Raw genomic sequence first — 21,491 nt, 5'->3', positions numbered from 1 at the left:
AGTGCTCACCTATAAAAACCACTATAGAAAGCACTCTCCGCCGGCTGGCCATACAGAATCAAGCAGCAGGGTGGGTATAGCTGCTGACCCTGCTATATATGGTTGTGGATCAATAAAGGCCTAGATTATTAGGAAAAACTTTTTAGTATATTAAAATGTATTTTAATATTAAAAAAAATTCATGTTATTTAAAATTAATAATTGCTCATAAACTCATGTACTTCATATATTTTAAGATTATCTTTTCGGTAAGCAGAGGCTCTTATTTCTTTTTTTAACTCGCTAAAGTATTACAGAATGAAAAATAAGACACTTCTTAGGGATAGCTAAAACTGACTTGGCTAATTAAGATCCTTAGTAATTTAATATACCTTCTACTGTATTGGAATCATAAAGAGCAACTAATGCCATGTAAAATGAATCAAATGACTAAACTTTATTTTTTTACTTCAGCAAAATATCTCTGTGGGGGGAAGTCAAATAATTTGTTTATTCTAAATTACACCAGGGGGCCATTTTAGAGTCATTTAACAGAACAGTTTTAATTAAAATAATACAGCCAAAAAAGAAACTAGTTTATCTACAGAAAGGTAAGCTCCAATTCCTGGAAGCATTAAATGTCATTCAAAACTTTTATGATTGGGAATTGTGGGGCTGGGTTGGAGGGTGAAGGGACTGAACAAAAAAGAAATAAAAAGATCAAAAACTCATGGACAGTCAATAGTGTTGTCATTGCTGGAGCGAGGAGTGGGCAGCAGAGGAGAGTATGGGGAGGCTAAATGGTGATGGAAGCAGACTTGACTTTGGGTAGTAAACACACACAATACATCGTACACATGATGTGGTGTAGAATTATGCACCTGAAACCTGTATAATTTCATTAATCAGTGCCATCCCAATAAACTCAATAAAAAGGAAAACAAAAACAAAAACAAAAAAGCAAACGCATCTCACGTTAGCATGTCCTGATTCTACTCTTCCTCCTCCACATCCCATATCCTTTGACTGTCCCTGCTCAGTCTAAGTGCAATCAGTTTCCAAATCCTGTTCATTCCACCTCCTGGATGTCTCTCAGATCTGTGCTTTGTTCTGCCTGCTTTAGGGCTAGATTACAGCCCCCTTTCCTTTCTCCCCTCCATCACAAGCAAAATAAAAATAAAACAAACAAACAAACAAACAAACAAAAAACAAAAACAAACTTTCAGAATTGTTGGCTCTGGCTTCATTTAAGTAGAATAAACAAACCGCAGTGTAAATTAATTCAATTAGACCAGTTCATTCAACTCAACAACCAAGTTCTTAAAGACTATGTATTTCCAATGTATGCTCAGAATAGATCATGTGCATTAACTCAATGCTTATCTCAAGCACCTGCAAGTTCATATTTACAGCATTTACAAGTCTCTTTCCAAGCTTGTCTTTCCTTTGGGACTGAATTGCTCTCCAAGTTTCTCTCCATTTAGGCAGCAACAACTGCTTTCATAATATCAGCCCTCAGACAAGGGCAGATTTCCTAGAATATGGAATACAGTACTTACTATAAATACAGTTTGAACTGTATTTACATGGTAGAGCAGCCTTTACCAGTTAGTTCATTCCACTGGAATTGTGCAATATTTTCTGTGGCAAGCAGAATCCACACATCAATATCTTCAATCCCTTTCCCTCCTCCACTTTCTGAATACGCTTGCCGGTCCTACTCTTGGATCTTCTGACATGTAGGAACCAAAATTAAATTCCCTTGTTTTGAATTGAACTAAGGTACTCCTTTTGTTATTGTGGTCTTTCCCTTAAATGAACAGGTTCCTTTTTTTCTTTGCTTTTTTGGTGGTTAAAGTAAAAAAGATTTTGTTTAAATGTTATCTTATTTTTAAACTGGGGAATGCTGGTGCCCACTGACATTCCTGTTTATTTTCAGCTGAACTCCACGTTAACACTCTGTATTCAAGTTTTCATTTAGTCATAACTACACTTTCACCACCACCCATGCTCCCATGTTCAGATACCTAATCAATGCTTCAAGCAAGCAATTGTTTCCAGTAAAGTTTCAACCATAAACCTGCAAATTCTTACAGTTAAATCACGGAATTCCCATGATCTAGCCATATCCCCCATCTGTCCTTTTAAAGTAATGAACAATTCATTGATAGCTGATAAGATATGAACTTCTGGACTACACTGCTGGAAAATATATTTCTAAAAGTCTTATATATCATTCATTATTCCTTCTTGCCATAATTTCCTTGGAAAAGAGTGAATAATAAATGCAAAGTTATATCTTTTCATTAATTTGTTTAAACAGTTACACTTTAACCTTTTAAGATTCTTGGATTTATTAAAGATATAAATGAGGCAAACAAATAATATTACATATCAGCCAGTTTTGACCTGTCTGCCTGCAAGAGATGTAACCAGTTTTGACTAGAATGTCAAGCAGTTCTGAATTTTTTTTTTAGTTAAATATAGTAAATGATTTGCAAAGAGAAAAAAACACAGTGAACTAAATATTTCATTTGTAAGATGACAGGAGGTCTTTCTGGTTTTCAACTCTTCCAAGATTATAATTAGATAATGGATGATCAAAGGTAGTTAAATTCACAAATGTAAATTTCCTTTGCCTTTAACAGTCATTATGGTCACTATTACTTATATTTCAGGGACCATTATATACTTAAATAGTTCTATATAAATATGAACTCACAACATTTAGTAGAAGAATGTAAGATATAAATAACATTCTTTATTTCACTAGTAGAGGAATGTGAAGGACTAGGAAAGTTGATAAAGCCACACAGGATGTCAAAGCAGTAATGTAAAGAGAACTGTTCAAATTCCTGAAATACATGTAATTTAGTTTTATTCACCCACACACATAAAAAAAGAAATACAATCCTTGCTTTGAAAGGGAAACTGTCTGGATTTTCCTTCAATTCATAGTCTCACTTACTTACCTTCTTTCTTGGTAGCTTCTGTCTTACATTTTCTGGATTAATTACAACAGTTCTATCCGGACTACTGAGACAGCATATCCTTTATATTGCTTTATATTTGTAACATGTCATTCTAGAATGCTAACTGAATCAATGATATTGAATCAATATATTTGACCTGCTAGCATGTCTCTACCACTGAAGATATGGTTTAGAACTGTGAACTTCCTAAGGGATTTTAAAGTACCATGAGCACCAAATTAATAATTTACTTAAATGATTTTTAAAAAGATAAAAAACTACTATAACTGAAAACATTCTAAGCATAACTGGGAATATGACTGCTTCCAAAGGCCAACCATGAAAATATCCATTCACATTCTAAAACTACACATAAGTTTAGAATAGACAATATATGAATTTCACAACATATGCGGTATCACATTTTTGCAGTCTCAGAACTGGTAAATTTAAAACCCAAGTCGAAATAAATTGTGTGCTTTGAAAACATCATGGGGACTTGCTAATTCGGGCATGCTTTCTCCTTTCCAGCTTCCTGCTTCATTCAAGAAACTGGTCTGGTTTATTAGTTAAAGGAATTTGACACATTGTTTTGCACCAGGCTTAAATGCAGAGGAGAGTATCTAAGAGCAGTCACCATAAGCTTTATGGAAATAGAAGCTGAAAGTGGACAAAACATATTAACAGTAAGTCCTCAACACTATTGATAGGTTCTGCAACTTTAAGGAAAAAGAAATATAATGAAACCAATTTTACTACAGCCTAATCGATTTACATTTATATCTATCTATCTATATATATATGAGAGAGAGAGAGAGGATGAGAGAGAGAGAGAGAGGCATCAATTTGGTGTCCCACTTATTTATGGATTCTTTGGTTGATTCCTGTATGTACCCTGACCGGGATTGAACCCACAACCTTGGGGCATCAAGATGATTCTCTAACCAACTGAGCTACCCATCCAGGACTACATTTATATTTCACAAGAGAGAAGATTCTAATGCATCTTATCAACATTATAATAACAAAATGACGTCAAGTAAAATGACCGTATTCAAGGACCTGCTGTATAACATTTCTTTGTAAATGCACCTGGCACTATTTTCCATTTGGTTGCTATTCCTAGAGATACCTGTGTGCTTCCTTAGTGGATTAAGGGAGGTGTCTACACTGTGAGAGAGTTCTCTACGAAGGAGTTGAGGTAAAATATCCATTAGAGAATTAGAGATTCTGAGGGAGAAAAGTCCTGGCTTAGAAACTGTGAGGCCTCTGAGGAATATCACAATGAGTGTTTACTGTTTCCTAATCCAACTAATGCAATACTAGCGTTACCATCCAGTTTGAGTGTTTTTTGTTTCCTTTTAATATGTGTCAAATCTCAGTCTTGCCAGATTTAGAGTTATGCATGCTTTCAACATTTACTTCCTGGCTGAGCAATCCAAAGAATCTAGAGCCATACCACTAGAACCACAGTAGCTTCATCTGGAAGGAATACTGAAGACAAGGATTGAATCCCAACCTTGGGGGAATGAGACAACACTTTAACCAACTGAGCTCCAATATCATAAATGAGAAAACCAAGGTCTAGAGCAATGATGTGGTCTGTCCAAGGTTACATGACAAATTTAAACAGAAATATGAGAAATCAAGACTCTATAGAGTACTTGACTAGTTCTTTCATCAGCAGGTACAGCCAAAGCACATAAACTATTTTCTCTGCCGGGTTCACCATGGCTCTTGTGGTTACATATCTGGAGCAAGTGCACTGGTCCTTAGACTCAGTTAAGAGATCTCTGGGTAAAGAAATGGCTCATTCTGTCTCATTTCAATGAATCCAGAGTCAGGTGAATGAAAGCAGATTTCTCTAAGCAACTGTCACAACCAAAGAGCAAATGCCAATTGCCATGAGTAAACTCTCTTTCCTTTCCTTCTGGTTTTTACTTTTCAGGCTGGAAAGCTGACACTCCCCTGCCACTCTCAAACATTCCATGGGCAGGCAAATTTAAAACAGTCCAAAAAAGTGCTTCGCAAAATATTGTGTGCTCCCATTACTAGTGTAGAGTCTACAAAATCTTAATTCCCTTTTGAATGAGCTGGGATTTGTCCTGATTTATGTTAGTCCTTTCCCTAAACAATGAATTTGGGTCTTCAGCATTCACTTTAGGCACTCTAACTTTTCATTTTCCTGTCTGAATTAAAGTGATGTAGAAACCTCAATCTGATTAAGATGGTAATCAGCTCAAACACTATAAATACATTTTTTTTTTTCCCCAGGGGAGGTCTATAAATGGCCCATGAGCCAGACAGAACATAGCACAGTGAAGAAAGAACAGCATGGGGAGGGGAGGCCAGCAACAATGACCCAGAGGCTCAATTTCCAGGTCCAACTCTGCTAACACACTTTGTGATTTTAGACGAGCTGCTGCATCTATTCAGGGGTTCAGTTTTTATGTTTCACAGAGGGGTCTACCTAATCTGTGCCAACATGGGGGCCATTACTTGAAATGTGGCTAGTGTGACTGACTAAAATTTAAATTTTACTTAGCTTTAATTTGTTTAAATTTAAAAATCAGTGCTTCATTCGGTGACTGGTAAACTTTTAAGTATGTCTGGAAAAACCAGGTATGTGAATCTGTATTTTCATGAAAATCTAAATATGGAGTAAATATTTCTGATGAAAATTTAGTGTCCAAATTAGAATGTGCTATAGGTGAAATATACAGTGGGTTTTGAGGATATAAAAGAATGTAAAATATTCCATTAATAATTTTATATATTGGAAGGTAAAATGATAATATTTTGGGTACTTTGGACTACATACAATTTATTATAAATTTCACCTGTTCCTTGTAAAAAATTTTTAATGTAGCTACTAGACAATACATAACACATGGAATTTTAAACAGTTATGTAAGCAATATACAATCAGGTATCCAAAACGAATAGTTTCTGGACCAATTTTATAGAAATTCAGAGATAATAAACTAAAAAGTATGGTCCATAAAGCAGGAACCATGTCAGCATTATTGAGCAGTGCCAGGCAAAGCAGACAGTAGGTGTGATGTCAATTTTTACTGGTCAATGATACAGGAAAGAGAGCATAGTCTGAAGAGCAGAAAATAACCTTGTGAGAAAGAGTGATCTTAAGCTGACCTTAGAGAAAATGACCATTAAGATGTTTTCAGCCCCAGGATATTCCATGATTCGGTGGGTAAAATATGGATGAGTAGACCGAAAGGAAAGAGCATCCCTGCTGTATGGAAGGAGCACGAAACAGTTCTGGAGTTGAGAATAAGCACGGTGACTTTAGAAAGCAGGGACTCATCTGACTGTGGTGGCGTGTTTATGTTGGGGAATAATGGCTATTAAGATGAGGTGGTTAGGGTAGGGTAAGACTGTGAAGAGTCATGAGCACCAGATTCAGGAATTTGACTTTCAGCCTTCAGTCACTGGGAACAATGAGAAAGATCTCAAATATGGAAATGATGCAATAATAGTGTAACAGAAGGCTCAAGGAAACCACAGTTCCTCAAAATTGCATAATACGACTCTCACACCTAAGATCTTTCACAAATGAATACCTATCTGAAAGAAGATAATAATAACATCTCGGTGCAGATATTATGTAACGGTGCAGCTATTATGAGGCATTCACCTCATCTCATCCTATTAATCTGGTGGATGCTATTCAGGTCAAATTTGTACCTCAGGGAAATTACAAGTGATTACATGTTGGAGAACTTTCTTCCTTCCCTCCGTCTTCACTTTTTTTCAGCAGGTATTTATTAAGTGCCTATCATCCATTAGGCAGTGAAGATATAAGAGAGCAAAAGCATACAATTCAATTCATGCCCTCATAAAGTTTACAACTCGATGATTATCAATTAAATGATTCCACTTGTAAATGAAAAACTGCTACTCCGAGGAGTGCTAGGAAAAGAGTTTCTACGCGGAGGATTTTGTTTCATTCAAGGAGGAGAAGGAAGGTTTCCTTAAAGAAGTGAAATTGACATGGAAAGGGTCAGGAGTTAACCTAGAGGACAGATCCACTTTTTGGGTACAGAGAAAGCTGGGGGGAGAAAGCTGGGGGCAGAGGAGCCGGGGCAGCAGGAACATGCGTAGGCAAGGGGCTGAGGAGGCTATGGGAAGGTGCCCGATCAAACAGCTCCTGGAGTCCTTGTTTAAGGAGCTCCCTTTCCCGTTTCCCAAGAACAATGAGCAGCCATTCAAAGTATATGAAGAAAAGGGGGTAATCACCTGCAATTTAAAAAAAAAAATCTATCTACTCAAAAAATTGAAACCTCCAATGATGAATTCTGGACTGGCTAGGGAGATAAGGAGATCCCGGGAGCAGCAGGATCAAGCAAAAGAAGGTGAGTGTCGTTGAGAAGTGAAATCACTCATACCTGAGGAAGGGTGTCACACAGGGAAGGTGGCTGGGAGGCATGTGGTTACAGCATCGTTACATAGTGCCAGGGACTTGTTCAACCCTGCTTAATTTAACTTAAGTAAAAGTTACTTAATTAAAAATTGATGTGACAGTGAAGACTGGTTTAGCTAAGAACCATTGATAGATGCTAAATCTATGGGAGGAACTTGGATGAGGAATTATATGTGGTCTGTAAGTGCCTCCCCATAGATCACTTATTAGTCGCTAATAAGTAAGCACACAGAAGCAGTGGAATACCTTAACCAGGTGAACAGAACAGCACCAGGAGGAAGAGATGGTCTCTTGTGTGCCTCTAGATGTGATAGCTTGAGTACATATCATCACTTATGCAGCACAGAGGCTTGGAACACATAATCTGAACATTAACCATTCAGAAACATCAAATATTTCAAAGAGAAACACTTTGTTTAAAGGGGAAGGCTGTATTACTAAAATATTTCACTCTCCTAAATACAAAGAAAGGCTTGAGAACTCTTATAGAAGTCTAACAAGACATGATGTATTAGTTTTCATGAACTTCATAGGCTTAAAACAGCACAAATTTGTTATTTTACACATATAGTCCTCAAGGTCAGGAGTCCAAAATGGGTTTTAGTAGGTATAAATCAAGGTGATTGATGGAGCTGTATTTCTTTTAGAGGCTCTAAAGGAGAAACCCTTTCCTTGCCTTTCCCAGCTCTTAGAGGTCATCTGCATTCCTTGGTTTATGGCCCCTTCTTCTATCTTCAAAGCCAACAGTATAATATCTTCAAATAACCCTCTCTGACTCTGACTCTCCTGCCTCCCTCTTATCACGATTCAAGTGTCTAACTGGGTCCCCCTGGATAATCCAGGATATTCTCCCCATCTCAAAGTCCTTAACTTAATTACATCTGCAAAGTCCCTTTTGCCTTGTCAGGCAATATATTCACTGCAGGACACACGTTTGGGGAGCCATTATTCTGCCTATCACACTTGATATAAAAACTCAAATTATGATCCTACACTGCTTCTCATACTAGAAGTAAATGCCCCCAAAAGTTGATAAAATTGAATACAGCCAGTAGACTGAAGTATTCCAGTTATTCCTAAACTTTTTGAAGCTGACAACTGCACTCTGATTATACAAGAGAAAATAATTTACTTAGGAAATACACACTGAAGTACTTGGGGTAAACAGACATTATGTATACAACTTACTCAACAGCTTTAGAAAAATAATAAAACACACATGCGTGCAAAGAAAGCAAGCACTTAGAAAAGCAAACAAGGCAAAATGTTAAAAATAGATGAATCTGGATTACAGAATATATGAGTATTCTTTGAATAGTTTTACAAACTTTTCTGCAAATTTGAAATTTTTTTCTAATAAAAAGTTGAAAGAAAACTGATGAGAATAGAATTTACTTTAATTAAAAACTGATCAATGATATTTTACTTAAATACCATAAGCAACTCATAGTTTATATCATTTTATAGACTGAGAATGACTGAAGATGTGTGGCACAAATTCAGTAACTTAATTTGTGTTCTTCCTACAATAATATCATTCATATGTGTAACTGGAAGGGCTCAGAAATGTTTAGGACTTTTTGTGTTAGAAACGGAAAAGAAATCTTAAGGAAAAGAAATCTTAAGTCCGGTGATATGACAGTTTTAGGAAGTTTAAAATAGAATTGGTAATTATCCTCAGATTTAAATATCAACTGGTTGATCACACCCTGCTATTTGTGAGAGTGAATCTACTAGGTAATTTTCTAGGAATGCCCATAGAAAAGTAAGCTGTCCTTTTCAGGTGTATTTATCTGATTTTTAAAACAAAACCAAAAAATAATGTGTATTTTATTTTAGAGCTTTATTTTGAGAAGTCCTGCCCAGTGCCTCATGCAGAATTTTATTGCTTTGGCCCCAGATACATTTTCTGGTACCCATTTCGGTTCCCACTCCACCCTTTATTGTTTAAAGACAAAAGATAAGTCAGCAGGCACTCTGACCACTGACAAATAATCAGGGGCTTGTCCACTGGGAAACTTCTGATCTTGACAGAAACCACCATTTTAAAATGAAGGTAAAAGAAAACTTAAAACCTGTTTCTGCCCAAAGACCTATGTGCAAGTTTGTTTTTCTTGTCAACTATGCTAGCCAGAAACACAGTTATTCCAGTTATGCCAGGATGGCGTGACAAGATCAAATAATGGTGGACTTTTCTCAACTACAGAAACAAGAAGAAAATATGTGGCACTGAGTTAGTCTAGTTTTACAAGTTTGGCTCTTGCTTTTACCAGCCAATACCAAAATCTGTGATTTAGTACAGTCTATGATTTTTCTGGTACACAATATTTTACTTAATTATTTTCAGTTTAACACTTGTTTTTCAAAGAGTTGCATGATTTCTTGAGTGAGTTCAGCAATCAGAAGCCTAAACTCCTTCTCTAGTCCAGAGCAGGATGCATCCATATTGAGACAGAATAGGGAAAATATATTGCTGCCAACTCAAAAAGAAATAGGATTTAAAAAAAAAAAGAATACAAGATAAACAACTGTCTTTTTAAAATGTATTTATTTTTTAGAGAGAGGGAATGGAGGGAGAAAGAAAGGAGAAACAGCAATGTGAGAGAGAAATATCTATCAGTTGCTTCTCATATGCACCCTGACTGGGGCCTGAACCTGCAACCTAAGCATGTGCTCTACTGGGAATCGAAGGGGAGAGAGATGCTTTGCTTTGCAGAACAATGCCCAACTGAGCCACACTGGTCAGGGCAAAGAACTCTCTTTTACTGAGCTTATTCACGAGGCTTAAAGAAGCAGAAAATCAAGAACACAGGCATCCCTGTACATGACTTGAATGGTATATCCCAAAACACAAGGACCACTCTGTCTTTCACACTAACCTGAACTTTACAAACAAGAACAGGGTGCACCTGCAGGGAGAAGATAAGAATGACTATTCGTCAGCACCCCATAGGCACAGAAACTTGTGCCAAAGTGAAAGAACCTATCATGACCCTCTCACCCAAATAAAAAGCCTAAGCACTCCCATGCAGGTGTGACTCTCTGGTTCAACCTTCTGCAGAAATGAAATAAATCTTACTTTTGCTATTGGCATCCCTGATCTAAATTGTTTTATTTCGGGGTTTGCATTTCAGTTCAGTAAGATTTGGCAACCTAGATGGGACTACAGTTTGCTGCAGGTAAGTGGGTCCGAGGAACTGAGGATAGAGACCAGGACGGACCTGGCAGCCACAAAGAGATTTCTCTTTAGGTCCTTCCAAGATTCTGGTTGGTCCTTTCTCCTGATCCCCTGGTTACCTTTTGCTCATTAAAGATTTATTTGTTATTATGGTTGATCAGGAAGTTCTCTCTTATCCTCTCTTCCTTTTGATTATCCTTTGGATTGGATTTATAATTTTAGACCATTAATGTGCAATTGTGTCATGCCTTTGGGTTGGAATTATACCAATCACTGTTAATTTTTGTTCTTGTCTCAGTGGCCACCATGAAGCTTCTGTCATTCTAAAGACCTAGGTCTTTGGCTTAAGAACTGGGGAGCCCTGGTGGGTTCCAGTTGTCTTTTTTGTCTCCCTCCCTCTTTTTGTCTCTTCTCTTTGACTTTTTTGTCTGCCCTTTATTAATTCTTGGCGCCTCTCTCTGAGCCATAAAACCTGCCCTTTCTGTTGTTTTTGTGACTGGACATACTTCCTTGATCCCCCCTTGAACCCAAACTCCTTTGAGACTCAGTTCTGTGTTTACCATCATCTTTCAGAACTGGTCTATTCTCCTCTCTGTTTCATTGTTTATGAGAATCAATCTTAACTCCAAGACTGTTTAGACCTCTCCTTTAACTGGACAGAAAGCTTCCTCCGTGACTGTAGATTCTTTCATATTTCCCTTCTTTCCTCCTTTACTACCTGCCTCCAGGCCTAACCATGGGGTCCAGCCAGAGCTCTGTCCACCTTAACACCCCTCTAGGGTGCCTCCTAAATAATTAAACCACTTTCCACCTTGATGGACTTCAGAAAAAGAGACTTATTAGGTACTGTACACAAGGTTGGCCTACCTATCACTTAGGGGACCAGGAAAAATGTCCTCCCTTCAGTTCTCTTACCTGTAATACCATTCTTCAACTCAGTCTCTTTTTCTGCTAGGAAAGGGAATGGGATGAAATCCCCTATGTACAAGCCTTTATGTCTCTCTTCCACAATAAGGAATTACAAAAGAAACGCTGACTCCAAAACCCTGAGTCCTGCCCCTTCGAAGTTGCTCTTGCCTACTCCTCAGACAATGATGACCCCTTGAGTGTTCTATTGATTTCCCCTAATCAGCCACCCCATAGTCTGAACCCTCCTTCTCCTCTTCCTCTTCCTCTCTCAGCTGCTCCTCCTATGATCCTTCATCCCATTCTCAACCCCAACCTTCTCCCTTCCCATGAGCCTCTGTTTGGGGAAGAAAATCCAACCAAACTTTCAATGTCCTTTACGGGAGGGCCCAAATGGGGATGGGGGAGGAACTATTCAGGTCCATGTTCCTTTCTCATTCCAAAACTTAGCTTAATGTTGGGAAAATATTGATTCATACTCTGAGGACCCCCCCAAAATTTAAGGATGAATTTCTCAAATGAACCATCAAGTTCTCCCTTACTTGGAGAGAGATTATGATTATCTTAACCAGATGCTGCAATAAGGATGAAGAGAGTAGATTCTTAGAGCTGCTTGGGAAGTAGCAGAGGAGGAAAATGCAACAAATGCAAAAAAACTCCCGTGGGACGACCAATAATGTCAGAAAACCTGTCAACCTTAACAAAATTAGAGAAATCACAGAAGAACCACACAAGAATCACACTATCTTCCTTGGCAAATTTATTGAGACCCTTTGTAAACATACAAATACTGATATTGCCTCTCTGGAAGGGCAAATCATTTTAGGTCACACCTTTATCGCTTAGGCTGCCCAAGGTATAAGAAAAAAACTACAAAAATTAGAGGCAGGAGCTCAGACTCCCTTTCCCAAATTGGTGGAGGAAGCCACCAAAGTTTTTAATCAGAGAGACTTAGAGGAAGAGGCAAAAAGAAAAAAGAAACCAGGAAGGATAAGAGAATAGAGAAGCAGACCCATATTCTCTTAGCCAAACAGGATAAGCTCTTTAAGGGATTTATCTCTGGAAACTCCTCAACTCAACAAGGGAAAGAACTTCTCCCCTCAGACCCACCAGGCAAATGGCAGAGATCAATCCAAGGTAGGGGCTCACAAGTGTGCTTATTGCAAGGAAGAAGGCCACTGGAAAAATGAGTGAGCCCCTTTTCTTGAACAAAAAGAAACGAGGGAAACACCAAGAAAATGGAACCAACATCCCAGTGGCCCCCTTGGACTGATGGTGTCTAACAGGTCCGTGAACCTCTGCCCAAGATGAAAAAATCATCACTCACCTTGATCCTTGGATGCAAATTAAAGTTGAGGCAAGAGTATTCATTTCTTCTCAATACAGGGGCTGCCTTCTCAAGGTTGGTAACCTATTCTCTAAAACTTGCTGTTATTGGTGTTAATGGTTTTTCAAAGGCAAGCTATTTCACTCAGCCTCTAAGTTATAATTTTGGATCATGGAAAGGACTACACTCTTTTATATATTTCACAATGTCCTGTTCATTATTAGGCAGAGACCTCCCCCACCGGCTAGGGATGAGGATTCTCCTAACCCCTAGAGCACCACCAGGACTGGAGGACGGCTCAGAGAGCTCTCCTTCCTAATTAGCTTTTGAGAGCAATGCCTTCTCCGTCCTTCCCTTCAAAGGTATGGGGCACTACTCAGCCAGGCCTAACTGTTAATGTTTCCCCCATCAAAGTTCCTAGAAAACCAGAATCAAGCTATCCCTATATAAAACAACACTAACTAAAAAGAAATGCTCTAGAAGGATTAAAACCAATTGTACAAAAACTCACAGATGTCAGGATTATTATCCCCTGCAAGTCTTCATGTGATACTCCTGTTTTCCCTGTATAAAAGCCAGATGGTACCTAGAGGCTTGTCCGGGTCTTCAGAGCTGTAAACAATGATGTTGTCCCAATCCCTCTGACTGTGCCTAGTCCTTACACTCCTCACAAAAGTGCCAGGAGAGGCCTCCTTCTTTTCTGTTTTTGGATGTAAAAGATGCCTCCTTTTGTATTCCTCTCCATCCCTCATGCCAATTTCTTTTTACGTTCCAGTGGAGAGATGAGACATAAACAGAACTATCAACTTTGCTGAACCAGACTAACCCAGGGGTTTATAAATAGTCCACACATATTCGGGAGGGCCCTAGAAAGAGAATTTAAGGAACTCCAGCTCACCAACAGCACACTTCTACAGGAAGTAGATTATTTACTAATTGCTAGCCCTTCCTATGAAATCTCACAAAAGGACACTCTTAAAACCTTAAGTTTCCTACGAAAGCATGGATATTGCATCTCTCTACAGAAAGCACAAATTTCACAAACCATTATTAAATATTTAGGTTTCCAGATAACCAAAGGAAAGAGAATGGCTGACCCTAAACGAAAGGGAGCCATAAACAATATTACGAGGCCAGCTACAAGGAGGAGCTTAAGAGAATTTCTTGGCCTTACTGGATTTTGCTGCATTTGGATTCTTAATTATGGCACAACAGCCCCAGGAGTTTTAGGACAAAGGTTAAGACCTACTTTTCAAAGCAACTTGATGCAGCTGCTAGAGGCTGGCCAGCCTGCCTTTGGGCAGTGGCAGTACCCTCCCTATCAATAAAAGAAGCCTCTAAGTTAACTCTAAGCCAAACTACTGAGGTCCTTGTGCCACAACAGGTTCAGGACGTATTGGAAACAAAGGGAGATACATGGATCACAGGAGGAAGAGTCCTATAATATCAGGCCTTCCTGTGAGACACCCTTGAAATTACCATTAAGACTTATAATATCCTGAACTCAATTACCCTAATCCCTCTACCAGAGACAACTGTATCTCTTAAACATAACTGTATTGATATTATAAGTTAGATATTTTCCCCTAGACCCCATCTATGAGATAATCTGCTACCTAACCCTGACCAGCCCTGGTTTATTGATGGTAGTTGTTTCATAGATCTAGGAATCAGAAAAGCTGGATAGGCTGTTGTCTCCTTACATGAGACTATTTAGGCCCAACTACTACTACCTAGTACCTCTGCCCAGAAGGTTAACTAATTGCTTTAATTTGAGCTTTGGAGCTAGGGGGAAAAAGTAGGATAAATATTTACACTGACTCCAAGCTCTCTTTCCTTATCCTACATGCTCCTGCAGCAATCTGGAAGGAACAAGGTTTAATTAACAGCTAAAAATTCTACCATAAACATAAAGACCTCATCATTTATCTCTTAGAGGCAGTTAACAGGCCTAAAGAGGTAGCCATTAGTTGTTGCAAGGGACATCAAAGCACTGACAGCGATATAGCCATAGGAAATTCTCGAACTGATAAAGAAACTAAAATAGCAGCCAAATGACCCTTAACATCTCTTCCCACCCTACAACTGCTCTCTTTCCAGAACTATCCACCTCCCTTTGCTACTCAGATTCTGATCTAAAAGTAGCCCAAGAACTGCATTTAGAATGAAACTCCTCAGGATGGTATACCTCAAACCGGGGTATGATTATAATCCCAGAACGCCAGCTATGGAGAATTATTAATGTCTCCCATCAAAGCACCCAGTGTGGGCAAGAAGCCTTCCTTACTTTATTACAACCACTTCTTCTAAATACTAACAATCTTGACACCATTAAGCAGGTAACCTGGGCCTGCAAATTATACCTCAGGAATAATCCCAAGACTTGTCAATCACCCTCATGAATACTTGCTATCCAACATCAAGGGATTCAACCAGGGTCCTGGGGAGGACTGGCAGATTGACTTCACCAACATACCCCCTTGCTAAGGATTCAAATTTTTATTAGTCTTTCTAGACACATTCACAGGCTAGATTGAAGCGTTACCTACTCAGACAGAAAGAGCCTCCGAGGTTTGCAAACTACTCCTAAAGGAAATAATTCCTAGGTTTGGCCTACCCCAGGTCCCTTCAAAGTGACAATGGGCCCTCCTTTACTGCTCAAGTCATTCAAGACCTAGCTTAAGTCTTAGATATTCAATTTAGACTCCATTGCCCTTAGAAATCCCAAGCCTCTGGAAAAGTTGAACAAGCAAACCAATCTTTCAAAAGAACACTTGCTGAACTCTGCCATAGGGTATAAATGGTCAACCTTACTACCCATTGCCCTTATGAGACTACAGGCCACCCCAAGAACTGGGTTAAATATCAGCCCCTTTGAAAAGACTTACAGCCATTCTTTCCTAACTTCTGGCCTACTCTTCAACTTTGACACACAACCACTCAAATATATTATTAATCTTAACAAATTCCAACAAGCCCTACAGGAGTGGGGGATAAACATATTCCCTGTCCCCATCAAATAACAGCCTCACTATTCAACCTGGCACTCTCGTTCTCATTAAACATTGGCGAGAAGGAGGAACAAATAATCAATTCACTGAAAAAGGAAAGGATCTTTTCAAGTCATTTTAGCCTCTCCATCTTCTTTTAAGGTATGAAAATATAACTCTTGAATTTATATTTCTAGGATAAAGTTTTTTTCCAATTACAGGCAAAAAAACCCTTCTGAAAAAGAGGACAACGCCCAATACTCCTGTGAACCTCTAGAAGATTTAAAGGTTTTCTTCATGAAAGAGATAAGTAACATGCTCTTCTTATTTATCGTATCTTCACTTTTTAGACAAACCCAGGGAGAAAATACTGTAATAATATGGTCAAAGGGGGGCCATGGGAAGACAACTCTCTAATAAGACTATCAAGGGCAATAGCTGAGAGGCAAACAGACAGCTAGAACAATTGCTGATGTGTCACAGACATCCACAAGAAAAGAAATCTCTCCCCTTAGCCTATGCTGAGACTAGAATAGCAAATAACTCATTGTTTGGTAGCCTCCCATCTTTTAAAGTACCCGCTATACTAGTACAACTACCTCCTCTAAATTCAGCTATTTGTTTTTATACTGCCTCTTCCAATCATAAACCGTTTAATCCTAACACTTCTATCTTTGCTCATTACAAACAGGCCATGCCAAAGGCTACCACCTTACTTACATTCTGACAATTATACTTTAGATCATTGTTCCCCTCCAACTCTTCCTTCTGCATTGATATTAAACCTTATGTAGGAAACACCTCCACCACCATCAGTGCCCTGTGAAGGCCGAGCTTCCTTATGTGGATATTCCTCTGAGATCTGTAAGAGCTCTGTCTTCCCTACAGCCACCAGATACTTTGCAACTCAATGTCTAAGCCCCTATCTCATCTATGGACAGTACATCCTAGGTCATATCCCTCCCAGATTAACTCCCTATAATCATACCTATACACACGTGCAAATTCGAAGAGGTTTATTAGACAACATCCTCACCTGGGGAAGAAAGGAATTTACCTCTTTTATCCCTTGGGCAGGTTACTTTGAACATGAATTCATTTTGTCCAACCTTACCACTCAATGAGAAAAACTATCTAATGAGACAGGAGAAGCTTTAAAGAAAATGAAAGAATCTTAAGACTTGATAGCAAATGTCTTACATAACAGAACAGCCCTTGATTATCTCTTAGCCTCAGAAGGTGGTGTTTGTGCAATCATTAACATCACCTGTTGCACTTACATAAGCAACTCAGCTAAGGCTGAAACTTGTATAACTGAGATTTCTAACCATGCCTCTTGGTTAAAAACCATCTGAGAAACCCAATTACGGATAAGACTGTAAATGCCTCCTTAGACCAAACATGGGGACAATGGTTATGGCCCCTCTTCTTGCCCATTTTAACTCTCCTTCTTATAGGGCTCAGTATCCTAATTTTTGGCCCTAGCCTCCTACAATATCTAAAAAATATTAGTAACTCTAGTAGTATGGCCATATGGCAAACATCATGATTCCACATGGTTGGCAACAACTTCCTACTTCCAACCAGTCCACTAGACTAGAAAGGGGGAGAAGAGATTTCTACTCACTAAGGCAGGCCTGTGACCCTTCCAAGCAAGAAGTAGCTACAGAAGAAGAGCTCATCACTCCTTAACTCCATAAAGGTTTATGAGTATGTAATCTCTTCGGGGGGACTGAGATAGAAAAGGGAAAACAAATTGCCTGCCGCCAACTCAAATAGACATAGGAATTTTTTTAAGAAACACAAGATAAACAACTATTGTTTATTGAGCTTAGTCACAGGGCTTAAAAGAGAAAAACAAGACCACAGGCATACTGTGTATGTGACTTGAATGGAATATGCCAAAACGCAAGGAACATTCTGCCCTTTATGCTAACTTGAACTCTGACAAACAAGACCAGGGAGCACCTGCGGGGAGAAGATTATGAAAACCATTCATCAGCGCCCCATAGCCACAGAAACTTGCACCAGAATGGAAGAGCCTACCACCACTCTCTCACCCCAGTAAAAAGCCTGAGCACTCACACACAGGCGAGACTCTGGTTCTGACCCACAGAGTTTCCGCCATCTGAAGAGCTGAAATAAACTTTACTTACATTATTGGTGCCCCTGATCTAAGTTCTTTTATTTCGGGAGACAAGAACCCAAAGTGTTTCCTATCTGGTTCAGTAACACTTACTCCTTAAATGCCTCACTTATAACACTCTCCTTCACTAGTGCAATTATTTAGATAAACACATTCTGTAACCTAGGGTTAAGTCACATGATCTGAGGTTACTTTTAAAGATGGTCACACTCTGGGTGTATAATCTTTGGCAAAATACTTCTGGGTTATAAACTGCAGTGTGTCATTTGTAGAATAGGAGTCACCTCAGCTATCCTGCCTCCCTCACAAGGTTTTTCTAATCATTCAAAGAGATGAATATGTGAAAAAGGCCAGATAATTTCTCTGCAATTATTATTAAAGGTTTTGAACATAAGGCTAAATTGACACATATTTGTTTCCTAAAGTGTCTGGTAAAGTGTGTGTATCCATAGTTTTTCCCAAACAAATACTGCCTAAGTGACTGAACAGTTAGATTAATTAACTTTTAGGGTGCTCTGTTTTTACATTCCTATCTCCAGAGAACTATCCCTAATTCACCAGGACAGACACTGCCCTAGACTTGAGGACAACTAGTTCAACATGAAGGTACATGTTCAAAGGAGTTCTAAGGAACTTTTAGACAGTTCATGCTAAAAGGCTTGCTTTACTAGTGAAAAGATATTAAGCCTTTGGCATTCTCTTGAAGTCGTAACCTTGTAGTCTCTGAAACACTGTTTTAGCACAACCACTTAGTGATGTTCTTAACACACTTAAACTGGTAATAATTTTGATTGACTTATCCACAGAAATTACTCAAAGCCTAAGACAACTTGCACAAGGCAATGTGTAATAAATACTTGGTAAATTAAGGAAAGGTATCTATTTGCAGAGCAGAGTAACCTAAATGGTTTTAAATGAACTCAACACACTATAGTAGTTAAGATCAGTCAACATGGAACAATGCTAGTTATACCTCAAAGGTATGCTACGATATAAGCAAGTTACAAAGTAGTATATGCAGTATAATGGTGTTAACACGAACTATGAAATATGCAAACACAGTACCTTACGTATGGATGCATAGTTTGCAGTAGAAGTGTAAGAGCATGAGGTGCTGCTCCACACAACTTGAGGGGAGGCTGTACTCACACCGAGTCCTAAAAGCATGCCTGGAATAAAATATTCCAGCTCATAATACTTGTACCTAAGAGACAAATTGTCCCTAAGAAACAAAATGGAAACTAATGGACATAGACAAGGGGAATACAGGGAATTTAGTTGTATGTATAATGTTTTATTATTTAAAAGTATAGTTGAATATTGCACTTGGTGAGGATTGCCAAACTATGTGATGGATACATACACATTACATTTCCTATGCTTGAAATAGCTCTTCTTATATGAATTCTGATACTATATAATGAAAAGTAATTAAATTTCTTAGTTGTAGTAACAAAGGAGTATTTATAATTATAACCTCACATTTTTATGGTAAGGTTCTAAGAATCTATCACATTGATAATAAATTCTGAGATAAACTATTTTATGTTCTCAAATTAAATAGAAAAGAAACTTATATAGGACTTTTTTTTTTTGGTTTATTATTATTTTTAACTGCATTTATTGGAGTGACATTTGTTTGCAAAACCATACAAATTTCAAGTGTACAACTCCCTCAACAAAACACCATCTGCACACTGCATCAGGTGCCCGTTGCCCCAAGCAAAATCTCTTCTGTCCCTGTTTTTGGCCCCCTTTGGCCACCTCCATCCAGCCCCCACACCCCCCTTTCCCTCGAGCTGTCACCACACTGTTGTCTGTATCTGTGTATGTTTTTTAGCTAACCCCTTCACCTTTCATCCACTCCCCCCACCTCCCTCAGACCTTTTCAAGCATAAAAAGACTTTACATAATTTTACACTCAAGCCTTTTTGGGGAGAGGCTAAAGGAAAAAGAGAAATTTGGTAGCTCCCAGGAAGATAACCTTATACACTTTGGCAGTACAGGTTTAGGAGAGAGTGAACAAACTTCCAAATGCCAGATAACTTCCTATCTCAATGGGATGATCCCATCTCCTTTATCAGCTACCAAAATGAAACTCAAAAATGAACAGTTTACATACCAAAACGTCCATCCCGGGGACATACTTGAGGGTTATTTTATAGTCTTTTGGAAGATTTGCCACCTACAGGGACCAAAAAAAAGGGGGGAAAAAAACAACAACTGTAAGACAAGCCATACATATCAATTAATATGTCATGTTACACATGATTTCTATATTTACATATATGATTTTTCATTCTTGATTTCCCTCTGTAATCAAAGGTTATCTCCAAATAAAGTGATAATACTAATCTTTTGGACTCCAAGTTCAGTTATTGGAGTTTTGGAAACATGATCTCAATTGCAGTTTCCACCTGCAGTCTTGTAATTCCCTTCCAGGACTGTTTTCCTACTTGTTCCTCCATGTAATCAGGAATGCGATATATTTTTATTGTCAGTTGTTCTCAAAGTAATTATATCCACATTACCAGGGAACTTATTAGAAATTTAAATTCTTGGTCACACCAGATCTATAGGTTCTTACTCAGCAACTCCCCAGATCATTCTGATGAGTGCTCCAGTTTGAGAAGTACTGTTCTACATTGATCTTAGAAAAAAATGTCAGCGAAACTTTAAAAGAATGCTATTTATGGGATGAAGATGCTTTATCACAAATATTTTAGAAAAATTCAATTCTGTGATATAACTTAATTCACTTACCTCAGGCTGAACATTTGACATTCCTCAAATATTACCTAGTTTCTTTCAATGCTTTAAAAATATATCTAATGCATTTTCATCAGTCATTGTAGCATAAATTGAACAAGCACCTGGTTTGGAACCAGGGAATTTGAAACAGATCTAAACTCTTTACTTGGGTGTCTGTCATCTGTAAAACAGAGTTAAAGGTACCCATGTCATCAAATAGTCTTGAACTGAGATAAGGGAATGTGTCAAGCACACACCATAAACACTCAATGCATATTGTAAGCTATATTGACAACTGACTTCCAAGCATACAGTGTTCTAGGTTCTCTCATATCCTTTCCTACATATAGCGTTAGCTCTGCCACCCCACTCTTCTAGCACTGTCAAAATTTCCACCTGAATAATATAGACAACAATTGATATAGCCCACTAGGTCTTAATACAAGATACAATGCAAAAAATTGGTTTGGCACTATTACATCTTTCATGGCTCTACCTTTCTTTTGCAGACTTATCTTCCTCTAATCCTGCCTCTAAAAACTTGACTGTTTCCCACAGGAAGCTGGGATCTTGTACATGTTTGCTACATTAGGTCATCTCTGACACATCTCCCTTTACACAATCCAGGTTTCTTCTTGGCCTTGCCAAAAGCTTCTAGAATCTGATAACAATTTGGGTGGAAAAGAATCCAGGCAAAGGCATGAGTATAGGTGACCCTTGAACAACACAGGGATTAGGGGCATTAGCCCCCATTAGGTTGAAAATTCATGTTTAACTACTAACCAGCCCTCCAAATACATG

General features: G+C 38.4%; 1 protein-coding gene across 2 annotated transcripts in view; it reads right to left on the bottom strand.

Moving 5' to 3' along the window:
- Nucleotides 1-21,491, bottom strand: part of KITLG (KIT ligand) — a 99,189-nt gene that overhangs the window by 26,656 nt on the left and 51,042 nt on the right. For both annotated transcript variants that reach the window (XM_090273904.1, XM_090273903.1), the window contains one exon: nucleotides 20,062-20,124. In XM_090273904.1, the coding sequence (XP_090130030.1) occupies nucleotides 20,062-20,124 (63 nt within the window). The remainder of the gene's footprint in view (nucleotides 1-20,061; nucleotides 20,125-21,491) is intronic.

The sequence above is a fragment of the Furipterus horrens genome, unplaced genomic scaffold, assembly GCF_987537825.1.
Source record: "Furipterus horrens unplaced genomic scaffold, mFurHor1.1.pri manual_scaffold_4, whole genome shotgun sequence".
NCBI classification, from domain to species: Eukaryota; Metazoa; Chordata; class Mammalia; order Chiroptera; family Furipteridae; genus Furipterus; species Furipterus horrens.
This window is presented reverse-complemented; position numbering and strand designations above follow the sequence as displayed.